This window comes from Drosophila suzukii, chromosome 2R (genome assembly GCF_043229965.1).
Source record: "Drosophila suzukii chromosome 2R, CBGP_Dsuzu_IsoJpt1.0, whole genome shotgun sequence".
NCBI lineage: Eukaryota > Metazoa > Arthropoda > Insecta > Diptera > Drosophilidae > Drosophila > Drosophila suzukii.
In genome coordinates this window covers 5,571,896-5,588,193 of record NC_092081.1, presented here as the reverse complement: position 1 = coordinate 5,588,193, position 16,298 = coordinate 5,571,896, and the positions used below count along the sequence as shown (strand labels likewise).

Genomic DNA, 16,298 nt, shown 5'->3' with positions numbered 1-16,298 from the left:
TGCCCACGCTTCTCGAGATTTATGGCCAAGTGTGCGCTCGGCGTCAGCGTCGCTCATTCTCAATCTAAATCTGAATCTGACTCTGATGGTGACTTATTTATGTGACTGGCGGGCTGCTGTTGCTCTCGCAAGAGGCGTGGGCAGTTCCACGACTCCAAGTGCTGTTCGCCGCCTTTCCGCGCGTTTTTCGGCAGCCCAAAACGGTTGCAAAGTGCTCTAATGCAGGGAAAGAAAAAGTCGTAAAAGGTTTTAGCCATATAATCTTAAAAGCCTGGTCTGGCTTAATATAATTTTTATTTTAAAAGTCACAATTTAAAAAATATCGTTGATTTATATAAAAAAACAAAATTTTTTCATTGCAATGTATTTTACGTTTGTTTTTAATAAATCCCAAATGAAGTTTTTTTTTAACATCCATATTCTGAGAAATTGGAATGATGATATTATATGATATGACATGATATTATCATGTAAATTAGACTTCTGTTTTAACTCTTATTTACGGTCTCTGTATATAACTCTATGTATAAACAAACAAAACTTCTTTAAACTAGTTATAATTTATTTTACTTTTAAAAGGTTAATTTAAATAACTGTTTAATTTCTAAGTTTTATGTAAAATTTATATATGAATTGTTCTATTCAAAACGAACGCGTTGAACAAAAACTATGTTTTCAGTGAAAAAAGCTTTTCACATTTTTAATATGCTTGGAACTTTTTTTTTCATATACATACCATTCGGAAAACAAGTAAAAAAAAATCTGTTTTTGTTAGAATTTTTTTAAGTTTGTTAAAAAACACCAAGTGTTAAAAAATACCCTCCGCTTTGAGCATCTATAGTACATTTAAGCTGTAGTAATCCGATTTACCTCCCTTTGTATTTATTTCTCTGAAACCTCTTCTTTAATAGTAAGTAGTAGTAGTAGTAGTAAAATGGAATTTGTTTTTAGAAATTTAGTTAGATTGTTTCAACACCCAATATCTAACTCCTTATATTCAAAGATGACAGCAATAAATTATTTAGGAATGTGGAAGACATTTTTCAGAAACGAGCTACTAAAATGTTAATTTATTTTCGTCTCTATGCAGTGCGTTTCCCTTTAGTGAAATTAGTAAGCCGCGTTCCGGACTCGCAATCTTTGATTTATTGCTAATTTCGGCAGCGAGAAATTCCCTTAGCCGTGGCAGTTGCAATTCGGTAGCATTTTGTTGCTTTGACACCAATTGGTGTTTTCGGCTGTCTGTGGCACGCTATTGTGCATTGTTGCTGCTGCGATGTTGCTGTTGCTGTTCCTAGTGTTGCTGTTGCTCTGGGGATGTTGCTGTTGCTGGTGTTGCATGTCAGTCACTCAAATGGCTGACAGCCAGCGAACTTCGTGTTCGAGTTCGAGTTGATTTTGCTGCAGAAGCTGTGCGGCAGTTCAGGCCGCCTCAAGTGGCCCACTGAAGGTCAGGCAATTGGTGTTGCTAATGCCGTTGGTGTTGCTCCCATTGTGGCCGCTGATATTGCTGCTGTTTCTGTTGTTGCTGCTGCCATTGCATCCCAAAAGTGATCGAAACAATGTGTCGAGAGCCATCGAATTTAAGCACTTGAATGGTCAATGCCGCTTTTGTGGTCACACTTGAAATTGTTTGTTTTAATCATTTTTTGGCTAGCAACAAAGGCCAAGAAGGATTACAACACTTCAAGTTTATATATGCAACATGTTCATTAAATATAATTATATTATGCATACATTTTGTAAATACTTTTTTAATATAACTATATAAGCTAAAGCAAAACACAATTATATTTTATTATTTTTCTGTAAAACATTTACATTTTAGGAGTCTTTATTATCGACTTTTCTTTTCCCCACTCTTTTGTCGAAAGAACACATATAAATTCAAAATAATTTTCTGTCTGCGGTGCAAACCAACAAAGACTGAAAATATTTAACTGTCTCCGAGCTTTATATATTATTCTGCCTATTGAATATTGATGTCCCAACCGAAATTCCATGACTCAATCTTGAGCAATTTTGCTCGCAAAAAACAATCAAAAAGTCAAACAAAACAAAACATTTGGCATATCATGAATATTTTATGAACTGAACCCAAACCCGTTTCGTTTGCCACTCGACTGCGACTTCGACTGCGACTTTAACTTCAACTTCAACTTCATCTTCGTCGGCGGATTCGTTCGACATTTCTCACTCGCCCTCATTACAAAACACAAATCATGCATTGCGTTTACTTAACGGTTAACAAAAAGCTGACAAATTTATTGTCGCCGGTGACATAAATATCGGTATCAGACTTCTGACCCACTGGAAATGTGTCAGGCTGCCGCGGGTTTGCCAAAAGATCGTGCTGTAATTGACATATATACGGGTATATAGTATATCGCCATATATCAGGTTCTCATTATGCATGGCTTGGCCGAGACAAAAGGCTAAAATGGCGGAGAGAAACCGCTGAGAAAATAATCAAAAGCGTTCTCCGGAGTGTTTGTGTGGTCGCCGCTGCAAGATCAAAGGAATAAATACATGAAACTTACTTTTAATGAGGGTCACATGGCTCTCGCTGGTTATTTCCTTCTGAGGTTCATCTTTTTGAGCCAACTAATTTGGATTCTTATCTTGGCTGTGACACAAAAGCAAAACATTTAGCTCAATTAATATTTCCCAACGGGAATTGTTAAGCGTGTGATCCACTTAGGTTTTTAGACAAGTAGTAACAATGAATCTCACTATCTCATTATATTTTACTAATTTAATTTTACCTGATTAAAGATGGCAATTACAAGGAAATGTTTTAGTCAAAGAAATTTATGAACATAAGTGACTCTCTGAATTAATTTTAACTGACTGCTGAAGTAATATCGATGTAATATTCTTAGATACAACATTAAAATCGTGTTATTTTAGTATTTTTAAAAAACCTAATTAGGATTTATTTAGGTTTGGGAATTTCTTCTAATATTTATGGGCAGCTCACGAGGGTTTTCTTACATTCTTTCACTTTCTGCTTTTGTGGCCTGTATTTGGCACCATCTGATTAATTTTATGCATATTTTGGAGCTATCTGCTAATGAACTGCTAAATGCCAAAAATGGGTTCTCGAAGCGCGTCTCAGAAATTTCACTTTTCCAACTGAGCATTGCGAATGCCATATCCCAACCGGTTACACACAATATCTAGTTTAAATTAATTTCTTTCTCCAGCTCTGGCTGCTTTGTTTTTTTGCCAATTTTAATTAAAACATTTTGGCTGAGTGAAAGTTTTCCCCTTCGCATTAGCAGATGTGGCTTGTTTTTGCTTTTTTAATGGTCAATTGTCAGCTTCCGTTCTGCAGGGCAAAAAGCAGTCCAAAAGGCGGGAGAAGACGAAGATGAACAAAAGACAATTTTAATTAAGGCCCAAACAATGCACAATTTGTGGCGAATTAAATGGCATTTTTCCACTTGACAGCCCGACGAGCGAAATGGCCAAAATGTGCGAAGCCAACAAATTGTGTAGCCAGTTAATTAATTGCCTTAATAGTTCACAGATGTTTACAGTTAAAACAGGATGTTATTGTCTTATGCAGTTGTTTCGCCTGATGTTTTCATCATGCTGACTTCATTTGAATGCTTTTCGCTCGCCCAGCTTGAGCTCAGGCACTTGAGGTGCTTCACCCTCCCAGTTTGGAGCTCGAAATGTCCTTCTGCCGAGCCAGCGAATTCTTCAGAGTGCATTGACTTTGGATCGAGCCCTGGCTTTTGGCCTGCAGTTCGCTTTGGCCAGGCCATGGGCTGAATTTAACACCTTTTTTGTTGCGGCCGCGCATGTAAAGGCCCAAAAGCAGAACTAGACAGAGTCGCAGTGCCAACAATGGTTGTTCTCTTGCTGTTGCAGCTGCCGCAACAATGACAACAGCAACAGCAGCAGCAGCAACATGGGAGCAGCAGCAGCAGCAACATCCATGGGCAAAACCCTTTAAAGGACAGCGGCAATGCACTCGAAAAACTGACGACCCAAGAGCATGAGTCGCAGATCGTGACGTGACGTGATGCGACTGACGAGCAGAAAACGGACAACCATCCGCATTTAAGTCTCAAATTGATTCTCCCCAGACAACAATGCGACCTTGCTTTTCTTGCAGTGCACACAGAGAGAAAATATTAATAAATGTAAGGGTTAAGTTTTTGGATTGGTTGATTTTCATTTTTTAGGCAATTTCAATTTAAATTAAAGTGTTTATTAATACGTTTTTAAGCCTATGCATTTAATTCTTTAAAGTTTAATTATAAAACTACTATAATTTAATTAAAATACATGTAAGTTTAAGTAGAGGTGGAGAGAGTAAAATAAATAGTTCGGAAGAAGAGAAAGTGGGTAGACGTTAATTCTAATGATGATTACAATTTTTTTAAGTCAAATGGTTTTCTAAATAAATCAAATCCTGTTACCCAGTGGTTTTAGATCTTTTAAATTCTTAAAAAAATTCAGAGTATAAAATGCCAGCATTTAAAGACCTGATTTCTGAAATGAAAATACAATTGTTATTAAGGACTTAATATTTCTCTCTGTGCAAACGTCCTAAGCTGCTGTGGATGCAATCTGGGGCCCCTTAGAGACTTGACAATTGTTGGCCATAAAAGTGCTAAGCAGTTGGCCATTGGGCCCAGCATTAGAGCCACGCACTGCGGCCGCATCAACGAAAGTATAAACAAAAGACTTGGGCAACAAACTTGACCCACCCGGGCCGCTTTTTGCTGCTGCTGCCAATGCTGCTGCTTTTTGCTGCACCACCTAAACAATGGCGCGTGCTGCGGCTTAAAGTTATAGCCAAAGCCAAAGCCATAGAGTCAAAGCCTGTTTTGGGCTGGCAATTGCGTATAGTGCTCCGAGTGCTGGCTGGCCAAAAACCTGCTCTGGTCATGAAACTCACTGCACATTACTGGCATCGAGTTAGTTCTGCTTTCCGTGGCAGCGATCTAATAAAGTCGGGCCAAGTCAACCCGGGCCATGTGGCTAACGAAAGTTATTTATGCACGAGCCAGTCTACTTAGGTCGGCCTGCATGCGTCATCGCTTGCTGTTCATAATTTATGCCAAGTCTTGGCCCAACCAGCAACCAGCCAACAACGAACAGCCAACAACGAACGGCAACCAGAGTTGCTGGCGTGGGTGTTAATGGCAAACACAGCGGCAACAACAGCAGCAAAGACACAAAAGTGCTCAGCTGTGTGAGTGTGTGGAAAACTGGCAAGAACGATGCAGAAAAGTATTTCGACAAGGAACTACCCAACCCAAGGAAGGTACATTGGTTGTACCTCAAAATAAAAGGGTTAGCTATTTAAAAATTACACAAAATATTTCCCTCAAGAAATAATCTAGAAGGGTTAGGTATACATTTTAAAACACTTAATAAATAGAGAACCAATAGTTCATGAAGGCCATCCAAATTGTATTTGCTTTCTTCGAAAATTCTGAATTCCCAAAATAATTACTAGAATTTTAATTAATTTTTACAGTGCCATGATAAATAAAATATGAATGTATTTTGTAGGCACAAAGGCAAACGCAATAAGTGATTCCCATTTTTATGATGGAAGCAAAAATAAATTGAAAACAAATCATTGTTGGCCTTCAGGATATCATAAAATACTTCCAACCGATTTTATTGCCCCAGCATTTATGGCGTGCAATTTCCAATACAAGCCCCTGCAAACACATACCCTTTTGCTCTGCAAAGACAGGGTATACGACCAGAACAGAACTGAACCAAACAGTGGAGTGGAATAGAACAGCAGCCATGCTGGCACAAGAGCAGCTCCAAAGGGTCGACGACTTCCAGCGCCCGCATCGCAGGAAGGAAGCCTGCCACGGCAACAGTCGTAACTGCAACTGCAACAGCAGCAGCAGCAGCAACAGCAACAGCGGCAACTGCAGCAGCAACAGCAACAGCAGCTGGCAATGGCATAAAGCAAACAAATGGAAATTGTTTAAAGCCAGCTTTGGTTTATGGCCTTTTGCATGGAGCCGGGCCAATGCTAATTGCAAAGGAATGTCCAAGTCCACGGCAGCGGGCGTGGGTAGCTCTTGGCTGGCTCTTGGCCACAGTTAATTGCCAAAAGATAGGGGAGCCAGCAACGAAGGTCCATCCGAAATAAATATGTTGGTTCTTACTGTGGAGCCGCAGAAAAAAAAAAATCGTAAAAAAATGGTGGAAGTGGCCATTTATTTTTTACTAAAACATTGCAATTTAATTGAAATATAAATTAAAATATTAAGTAAAAGCTTGGCACTTAACTACGAGGAATTAAAAATCTGCCCAAATCTCAAATATTTCTTTATAAGCTAAAAAGAAACCAGGGAAAACCCAACTCTGCTTAAAGGGCGCAATACATTTCTAATTTAAAGTATTCCTTAAATCCAAGAATAAATTATTATTCCATATATAACCCACTATAAAAGAATCCCTTGAACAACAAATATTTGGTAATATGCCAAATGATTTTATAAAATATATATTTTAAAGTAATCTTAACTTCAATAACTCCTGCAAATGCACGAACCACAAATTTTTATTCATAAACTAAAAAAGAAGGGCAAAATCCTAACTCCTCTGGTTGGAGGGCGGGAAACTGAACGCCTTGAAGGACTCGCCCGCGCCGCCGAAGAACTTAGACTGGAACTCAACCCAGTGGAGGCGCAGGGTGTGCAGGAAGGCGCTCAGGCCCTCCATCATCACCAGAATGGCCACCGTGAGGATGGCCCAGGCGTAGAAGGCGGCCATGAGCACGGGCACACTGTAGTACAGTGGCTGGTCGCTGGAGAACCCCTTGTTGAGGACCATGTGCCACAGGACATCCGACAGCTGGTCGTGGGCCAAGGACAGAGCCCACAGTCGCAGATACGAGGCTGTGTGCGACACCGATCCCAGGACCGTTTCGATGGTGTGGATGCCGGAGTGAATCCAAATCTCCGACATCTCGAACTCCTCCTCGTTGTCCACGCTCCTCTGCTTGCTGGTCTCGCTGACGTCGTCCGTGGAGTACCACATCGTGGACCGCATTTCCCTGATCGTCTGTCGGCGCATCGGCTTCAGATCCCGTGACTCCCGCTCCTTCTCCTGCTTTCTTCGCCTTCGGAGGAGATACAACGGCTTGCCGGCCAGCAAAATGGGGATCATACACAGGGCTATCGCTACCAGGGCGTACTCCAGCAGCCGCTCGTAGGGATACATGTCTGCCAGGCAGTTTTCGGGAGGATCTTCTCTCTTCATCAGCATCATGTTGATGAAGGTGATCAGGACGTTGGGGGCACAGGCCGAGTTGTAGGGCGTCTGCTTGTGGCCTCCGAACACGAGCCACTTGTAGAGGATCAGGAAGACGAGATAGCAGAAGAGGCAGGTCATGAAGATCGCCTGCGGAATCACCACCAGGACGAGGTCCGCCTTCTTCCTCAGCAGCACACAGTTGGCGGCGGCCAGGCCCAGTCCAAACATCATCTGCGAAATGCCCAGCACAATGGCCATCTTCATCTTCAGGGAGTTGGTCGTGGTAATCGAGTCCTGGCCGACAACAGCCCACACGGGATCCATCCCTATGGGATAGGGATGGCCCGAGTAAAAGTTCGGATCCGAGGAGTCCAGGGTCAGTTGGATCAGGGGGTCCGACAAAGTGGTTGCATTGTAACGACAACTCCAGCTCGAACCGAAAATATTGAACCCCTTAGCCATGATTATGCCGTAGATGATGCCCATGTAGACGGAGAATATGCCCATCAGCAGGATTATGTAGCGACCCGCGAAAAGGATGTTCAGGATCTCGTTCTCCGAGGTCGAGGCAATCTGATACTTTTCGATAGCCCTGTGCTTCCAAATCATGATGAGGGAAAACAAAATTAGCAGTATGCCATGACCCACGTCTCCAAACATGACGGCAAAGAGGAAAGGGAATGTGATGATGGTGTACGGCGCGGGATTCAGCTCCTTGTAGTCGGCCATTCCATAGGCGTCTATAAGGTTCTGGAATCCCCTGGTGAACCTGTTCAGCCGGAAGTAAGTCGGGGGCATATGATTGACCATTCGGGTTTTCTTCAGCAGAATGGCCCGAGAAGTCATGTCGCTCTGAAAATCCGGCTGGAACTCCGACTCCTCCGTCTCTTCCCATTGCATCTGCTTCTTCTCCTTCTTGTCCTTGGGATCTTGCTTCTCATCTTCCTCCTCTTCACCCAAGTTGTCCAGTTCATCGTCCGTGGTTTCCTCCCTATCAGCTCCCCCACTTAGTCTGCTGGCATTTCGTAGAATCAGTCTAACTTCCTGGACATCCGAAGAAGGCACATACACCTCGGCTAGTAGATAGCGCGGCACGTCAAATCCGCCCACCAACCGCAGGCGATTCATCAGGTCATACACCTTTAGTGCCTTTCGAAGATTGACACGCACAATGAACAGATCCTGGCCAGCAACCTCCAAGATCTGGCGGCGCATCAGCTCGGCCTCCTTGAGGACCTTCTCCACGTTCAGTATCTCCTGGCTCAGCTCCCTGACCTTCTCCTCCCGCTCGCTGGCCGATCGCGGGCAGTCGTATATGTTCACATGATAGTGGCCGCAGATCTTCAGGACCTTGGGCCAGAGCATCGTGGAACTGGTCATCATGAGGATGGCGAACTTCCGCATCTTCTCCGGCCGCTGGCCATGATGAAACTCGTAGACCGGGGTGGGCATCTCGGCAAACCGAATGATCAGGTTGAAGGAGCACAGGCGGTAGAGCAGCAGCTCGAAGCTGTAGAACTTGTCCGCCCGGATGCTGCCGATCATGTAGTTCAGCTGGGAGTGATGGGTGGCGGTGGTGGCGTCCTGCACCAGGCCCATGACCGTGCTCTCCGAGTAGAGCAGCTCGCTGCCCATGTCGGCGGTCATGTACTTGTTGGCCCGGGTGATGGCGAAGCTGTGCTCCATCATGCGGTACCGCCGGTGGTCCAGTCGGTAGTAGTGCTCCGTCACCGCACTGGCCTCCACGTGGATGCGCTTCAGCCTGTCCCCGTACTTGGCCAGGTCCTTCTCCCTCAGCCGGTTCTCCCGATCCACGTCCGGGTAGAAGACTTCGTTCACATGCAGCTGCACGATCATATTGTGCAGGTTATCCACCAGACGCAGATACTCGTAGCACTGCGACACCTTCTTCGAGTAGAGGTTGTTCAGCAGGCGATCCTCGTCGTAGACGTTGTTGAACTGCACCGCTCCCTGGTGACCCAGCTCTATGAGGCAATCGAAGGCATTGTCCGTGTGCAGGAGCAGCTGGCACAGCTCCATGTCCTCGCTGCGGAAGAAGGACTTGACCTTCGTCTGCCGTTTCTTGAACACTTTCATTGTGCTGAAGGTCTCGCGATCGGTGTACCAAGTTATTGGGTATTAAAATAAATATTTTTTTTGATATGTGACTGCTTTTTCGACTCTCGTTATTTTAATGTTTTGTAAAACTCCGCATTCTTAAAAAGTCCCACTGTTTTGAAGTTTTATTTGAAAATATTGGTAGTTTTATTTGAATTAAAGATAAGTCGTTTGGATAATAACGCTGGTTATATATTTGAATTGGAAGGAATTGAATAGCGCTTTTGATAAATTAGTGGTGTCTCCCTGATATGTGAACGGATATTGTGATTCTTGCTTTGGATAGCACGGCTTACATTTGATCACTGATCTCAAATCGAATGGTTAAGATATTTACGTCTTTGAAAATATTATAACAAAATAATCAAAACATCAATGTGATGTCTTTGTCTAAAACTACCTATTTTCTTAGCCAGCTCTGTTTGTTTTTCGTTTGGGACTCGGGTATTTGACTCCTGCTAATTGATACGTTTGCTTGCCTCTCCCAATGTTGGCTCTGTTTTTTGTGTTTTATTTAATTCGAGTAGCAAACATGTCCAGGTCCAAGCTGCCCCCTGCTCGAGATCAACTGCAGATAATTTCATGCTTTGCATGCAAACTCGTTGCAGTTGCCATTACCGCCACGCCCACACCGCCGCCGCCCCCGTCGCCGTCACGCTAGAGTGGACCAAAACTGGCCAACTGCAGTTTGTGCCCTTGTCTTCTCGGCTGGGAACACTCATTGCAAGACTGCTCAGAAGTTGTGGGAATTCTTGCATATAGTAATCTTATTATGCCTAATATGTCATACATCAGTGAGTTTTATAACAAAGTTCTCACTTCAATTAGATGGTTACAAAACGCTGCAAGAATTTATTATATAAATTAGGGTGCTGAAATAGTTACCAGCAAATTGGTAATAATAGTCCCATAAACCGTAATAATGTTAAGAACTCCGCGACAACAAAGACGTATAAATGCTTTGTCCAAAGTTTTGTGGACACGACACAATAGTATATATTTTTATGGCATTATTTTATGATCATTTAGTTTTTATGTTTAGAAATTGGGGAATAAATTAACATATTTGACCAAGTCGTAAAACAACTAAAGAATATCTTTTAAAGCATTACGAATGGAACTGTATTTATTTCGTTTTTCAAATCTGAAGCTATACTTTATTGCCTTTCATTTACTCCCTAAAGACAAAGCATTTATTTCAATTTGGCAAGCATTTCGGCATTGTCTTTTGGTTATACATTAACTTACATAAACAATTTTGTTCACACTTTGTGAGCGATTCATTTCATTTCTGCGGCGAAACATTTTCCCACAAATATCGGCTTCACATCGCATTCAAAGACATTGAAATTGTTTGGTAATTTGCTCTGTGACTGACTGGCGACCCTTTGAAATGGGCTCGAAAAGCGTTTTCGGCTCATTAGCCGATGCTAAAAGGAAAATGGGCATTACTCGGTTGAGTGAAAATTGTTTTGGGCCCGTTTGTTCGTTGGTTAGCACTTCCACGACAATGAAAGTAAAAGTGCCAGAGCCGAACTGCACTTGATAATTTCTTTGGCAAAGCTGCGACAATAAAAGTGCTATTGCCATTGTTAAGCGGCAGTTCGATTTCATTAGCCCGCCGGGGCTGCAAAGAAATTAAGTCACCGAATTGAAAGTTTCGAAAGCAAGAGTGAACAAAGCCCATCGGACTGTTTTCACTTCTCCGTTGTGCGCGACAATTGCAGGCAATAAATCAAATCGAAATCAAAGTCACTTACAGAACAACGGGGCAACACGTGTTGCGGCCGCCCGATGAATGTGTTTTTAAGATAAATACAGAAACAATGTCAATTTGTGGCTGACGGCGAAGGTAGTTTTCGAGATTTTATTGAAGAGCCGAGTCCATAAGTGGAATCGAGTGGGGAGGGTTCATTGTCTCCTCGAGTATTTTCATAAACTAATTTGCATTTCTCTTTTGCTTACTCATGTGTTTCCCCCTGCTCTTTCTATTTTCAGCGGTAATGTGATCGGCGATCTTCGGGAGCAATTAGACGACTAAACAAAAGGTAAGCAGCAGCTGCCATCGATTTTGGCACTACGCCCTCGCACATCCATCTCAAGTCCCCATCCAGTCCAATCCAATCCAGTCCAAAACAATCCATTTTAACTCACTCACTTTTCGCTGGCGCGAAGAGAAAGTGCATTTCATGTTGCTGGGCTCTTGGCCAAGTCTGTAATTTGCCAGAACCTGCAATTAACGCCTAAACAGACTGGGCCCAGTTCTCTCTTTCAGTGTGGCACTGCCAATCAAGTGCGTGGATCCCGAATCAAGTGGACTTTGAAGTAAACATTTCATTTCGTTTCGTTTCGTTTGCTTGCTTTTTTAATTATAGAGCAGCCGTCTCTTGAAACGCCGTGTGGGTGTTTCCCCACAGAATTGGGTCAAGTTTGAAGTAACGGCGGGGAAAACTGGTAGCGAAAGTTGAAAGTGACATTTCTGGCCCTATTTTTGGGGTTCTTAGGGTGACCGCCACGTGTGTATATCGGGCAAAGTCTAATACTTACGTAATCTTACGCACTGGCTAAGCTCGTCAGGTTCGTCGCTTAAGTCATTCGTTTCGGCCTCAGACGCCGGTGCGTGGACTTATGGATACATGGACCCGTGGACTTGGCACCGTTACTAGCCAGACGGCCAAGAGTGGCTGCCTCAAATGCTGCCTGACGGCGGCTTCATTAAAATGTCTGCCTGCCAGATTGGCCCGGCCAAAACCGTTTTGTTGCTTTTTAGAAATACCTTTTAGTTATGCCGGAGAAGGGTATAGCTAATAGCTAACAGATGATGGCAGCAAGAAGAAAAAGTAAGGACATGAATACGAACATAAATATTACATTTTTAAAGAACATTATAAGTACTTGCTAAACAAAAAATACAGATAATATGACTTGATCCAAGTCCTATTAAATAAAATAGTTATAATCGATTTTTAGCTGCGATTTTATTCTACATTTGTTAAAATTTTCATTTAACCTGTAGATATTGAATGATATATATATTCATCCTAATCCTTTAAAAAAATCGTATCCAATTTTTTTAAAATTATATTGATAGCGTTTTATTACGAAAAGCTTAATTAATTATAATGTTAGCACAAAAGTTCTTATTAGCTTGACTTCAAATTGTTTTTGTGATAAAATATGTATTATACTTAGAATTGAAAGTCAAACGAAAAATACAAAAGTAAAAGGCTGGCCAATACCTTTTCTATGAATACCTTTTCTCTCTACATAAGAGGGATTAGAGACGGTTGCTTAATAGCTTGTCGTAGGGTATCTCAAAGTTCTTAAGTCGGTTAATACAGCTCTTCTCGTTTGAAATTGAAACGTCTCTGTCTGGTGCGGCGACTCCAGCGGCTGGGGCAGCGACCACTTGCGAGTACCTTGGCAAATGCATCATCGTCTGCGGCACGTTGTGGATGTCAGCTTATCTGGCCAGACGAACGCATCGCAGGGGATGAGGTGCAGTTAGAGGAGCCTTAGCTTTGGGCCCGCTCAGGGTCTTTCGGTCTGAAGCTTCCGCCTTGGCCCGGTCAACTTCAACTTGAGCATCAGCTTTGGCTTTTTCCCGGGTTTCAGCTTCAACTTCAGCTTCAACCTCGGCTCGAAACTCCAACGCCGCCGCCACCAGCGAGCAATTTTCAATTTGCCAATTGTAGCAGTAAACTTCTTTATAGCTGTTCTTTCTCCCCGGCTTCTCGGCCGTCTTCTTGGCCATCTTCTGTTTGCCGGAGTACCGTTAGCCTGGGTGCTCATGTGGATTGGCTTTAGGTGTTTGTCTTGACTCCAGTTGTCTTGTCTTGACTCCACTTCACCTGTTCTGTTTGCATGTGTGCTGCCCGTGTGTGTGTTAGCCGTGTTAGCCGTGTGTGCGTGTTGGGCTGGCCTCCACTAATTTGCGACAATTGGCCAGGCCATTAGCCCGGCTCTCGGTGGGCCGAAAGGGGGCGTGGCCTGGCCATGGTGAACCACCATATATATCAATTTATCGAGGAATTCTGGCATGAAATTATAAATGCAAAGATCTTTCTTCGTTATTTTGGTTATAGCTGTGTGACTTAACTGATGGTGGGGCATTGGCCGAAACGAGGGTTGTTACGGAAGTTCACTCTGAATTGGAATTCGGACATAATTGCACTAGATTTGTGTGTAGAGGGAAATAATTATGTGCCAATTCAATGGAATCAAAGGTCGTTATTGGGATTCACTGACGTGTGGAAGGTTATGTGATTAGGCAACTTTAAATAACACAAGAATAAACATAAAGGTATAATAATTATTTTTATGCAAATATAATTTAAATGTTGTGGGATGTTTTATGGTAATTGTCGCAATATTAGAGAATAATTAAGGAAATATAAACCAAAATCCATTTGAATGAAACGTTTTCGTCTGCGATGGAGGTTTAGAATCAAGGAAAACATAAAAACAGCTCGGACATAGGCAATTTGCTAATGGCTCCAAGAGAAGACTGAGGTGGAGGTACCTTTGAAATACGACCCCAACTGACTCATTTCTAAGCCAGCCGACCATAAAAACCTCTCCCCATAAACGAAAAAGCCCAATTAGTGAATGACCCTTCAGGTTGGATTTATGTTCCATAAATATCGAACAATTGACAGACAGTCGGCGTTATTCTTGCAGCGGTGGCAGCTCTTTGGCGTAACTGCAGCGACCACAAATCTTGACCAGCTCTTTTCCGCTGGTCAAATGGGTAAAATAAAAAAGAGGTAAAACGGCTGCAGCCACACACGGGTGGCAATTCATTAGACACACGCTGGTTTGCATGATTTCGGCTTAGGGTTTTACCATTATTTCTTTTCATTCTTCGGGTTTGGCAACATAGCGGGCAAACATGACCCAAATTTAGCCTGTGACCGCACACACGGCTTGCAGTGGCAGTGGCGTCCAGGCCCAAAAGTTCCACCCCCACGGCGGGGGTTCGAGTTCCCCCGCCCAAAACGCGGCTCGAGTTCAAAGTGAAACTTTGTACTTTGATTGTTGTTCACATGACCGCGATTGGTTTGTCAGAACCTAATCAACACATCATCAATAACAGTGGGGAATCATTTCTGAGCTTCGCGTGTTTGATTGGTTCTATGCTGGAGATTAATGACACACGAACGCCACACGGGCGAGAAATGCAAACACAACATCGCAAAATAATACTGGGGGTCAGGGGGTTACTCCGAAATGGACGTTGATTATGGAGCTGCCAAAACAAAAAAGCGGCTGAAAACTTAATGAAAGCCAAACGGAACAGTTTGTGGCTGTTGCACAGTGGTTCAGTGGCTCGGTGGCTCGGTGGTTCGTGTGGGTGTCTGTGGCAATCTGATTGCCACTGTCCACTGGCAATTTGATTGCCCCTCTGTGGGTCCGAGTGGGTGCTACTGCTGCTGCAATTGATGCCTGCAATTATCCCCGAAAGCCACACAAACAATGCGCAAATTAAACGCAATAAACCAAATCAAGTAGTCAGGGGAGCGGGATTAGTGTGGCAGAGTAGGTGGTTACCCGCTGAAAAGCGGAAAACTGCAGGGGAGGCACAGAGTTTATGTTCTGGTATAAACGTGAGAGATCAAATTAAATGCTGTTTCATTTATAACAGCTATCACAATTCTTCTTTGTTCTTTTATATGTTAAACATTTATACAATTTCAAATGTTTTTCAAGCATGTTTTATAAAAAACTTACTCTATAACTTTACTATATAACATTCTTTTAAAATATAAAATTTTAACAAGTTTTCTAGTTAAATATACTAAAACAGAACAAAAATCATATTTTAAAGGGTCGAAGTATTAATGATGAAATCCATTAGAAATGTAATTTTGTTATTTACAATAAACATGAACATTTTTTTAGTTGCTCTATAAGTTTACTATACAATATTCTTTTGAAATAAGCAATTTATTAAGATTTCTAGTTAAATAGAATAAAATAGAAAAACATTCAAATTTTAAAGGAACGAAATATTAATGGTGAAATCAATTAGAAACGCAATTCATTTTATGGTTTGTTTGTACATTATCTATCTATAGAGAAATCATTTATGACCTATTTCTAGTCATGTTTATACATATTTAGGACAACAAAACTAAATGGTTAAAACAGGAAAAGATACTTGGTTCCGGATAATGTGTCCCATGAGTTATAAAAACAAAAATATAAATGTTTAATATTCAAAACAGGATGATGGGCACACATTAGGCAGCAGATAAATGGAGGTAGGAAGCTTCATGGAGAAGCTCATGGCTTTAAAGGCAGACAGCTGCTGGTCCCTCAGGGGCGTGGGGCTGGGGTCCAAAGGCCCCGCGGCGGGGGGCAATGTAAATATTTTACGCCACAATTGGCGCGTTGATTTGTTGCATATTAAACAACGGCCGCAGGCTGCGTAGGCCGCTCCACCGAACCACCAAACCACCGAGAGCGGCACCACCAATCGCAACGTGTGTTTGTGGTGCAATTAGCTTTTTTTCGCCGCGGATTTCTGTGGGGCATGGCATTGGTTATGGCCGCGGCGCTCCCGTAATTTGCTCATAACCCGGCTAATAGACAGCGTCAAAGGCCCGAAAGCCAAATTGGGTGTGTTACAGTGTTGCCATGTTATGTGTGGCTAACACTGAACCGCCAGCATTTGGCTGCTGCCCGATCGTTCAGATGGATGGTTCCAAAACGCAAACCGATTTTGGGCCACACTTGATATTGGCCAAAAACCAGTAACACGCGCCAAGAAGTTGGTAGAGGGGCAGGGCCATAAGTGAACATATTGGTTGACTAGCAAGTGTTAAGTAAATCAACTATCGCCATAAGTGAGACATAAAAAGCGGGTCTCAAGTGAAACCCAAAAATTGGGTACGAATAAATTGTAAAATTTTGTTAATCTTTTATACATA

The 16,298-nt window shown here is 42.6% G+C and overlaps 2 protein-coding genes across 2 annotated transcripts in view; one reads left to right on the top strand and one right to left on the bottom strand.

Annotated features, from left to right (window-relative positions):
* LOC108018094 (uncharacterized) overlaps nt 1-16,298 on the top strand; it is an 89,802-nt gene that overhangs the window by 29,183 nt on the left and 44,321 nt on the right. Inside the window, exon 4 of the mRNA XM_017085499.4 lies at nt 11,365-11,414. The gene's annotated coding sequence lies outside the window, so the exon portion shown is untranslated. The remainder of the gene's footprint in view (nt 1-11,364; nt 11,415-16,298) is intronic.
* On the bottom strand, nt 6,553-9,743 carry Vha100-3 (Vacuolar H[+] ATPase 100kD subunit 3). The gene has a single exon (XM_017085496.4). The coding sequence runs from the start codon at nt 9,343-9,345 to the stop codon at nt 6,586-6,588; it is 2,760 nt and encodes a 919-aa protein (XP_016940985.2). The 5' UTR covers nt 9,346-9,743; the 3' UTR covers nt 6,553-6,585.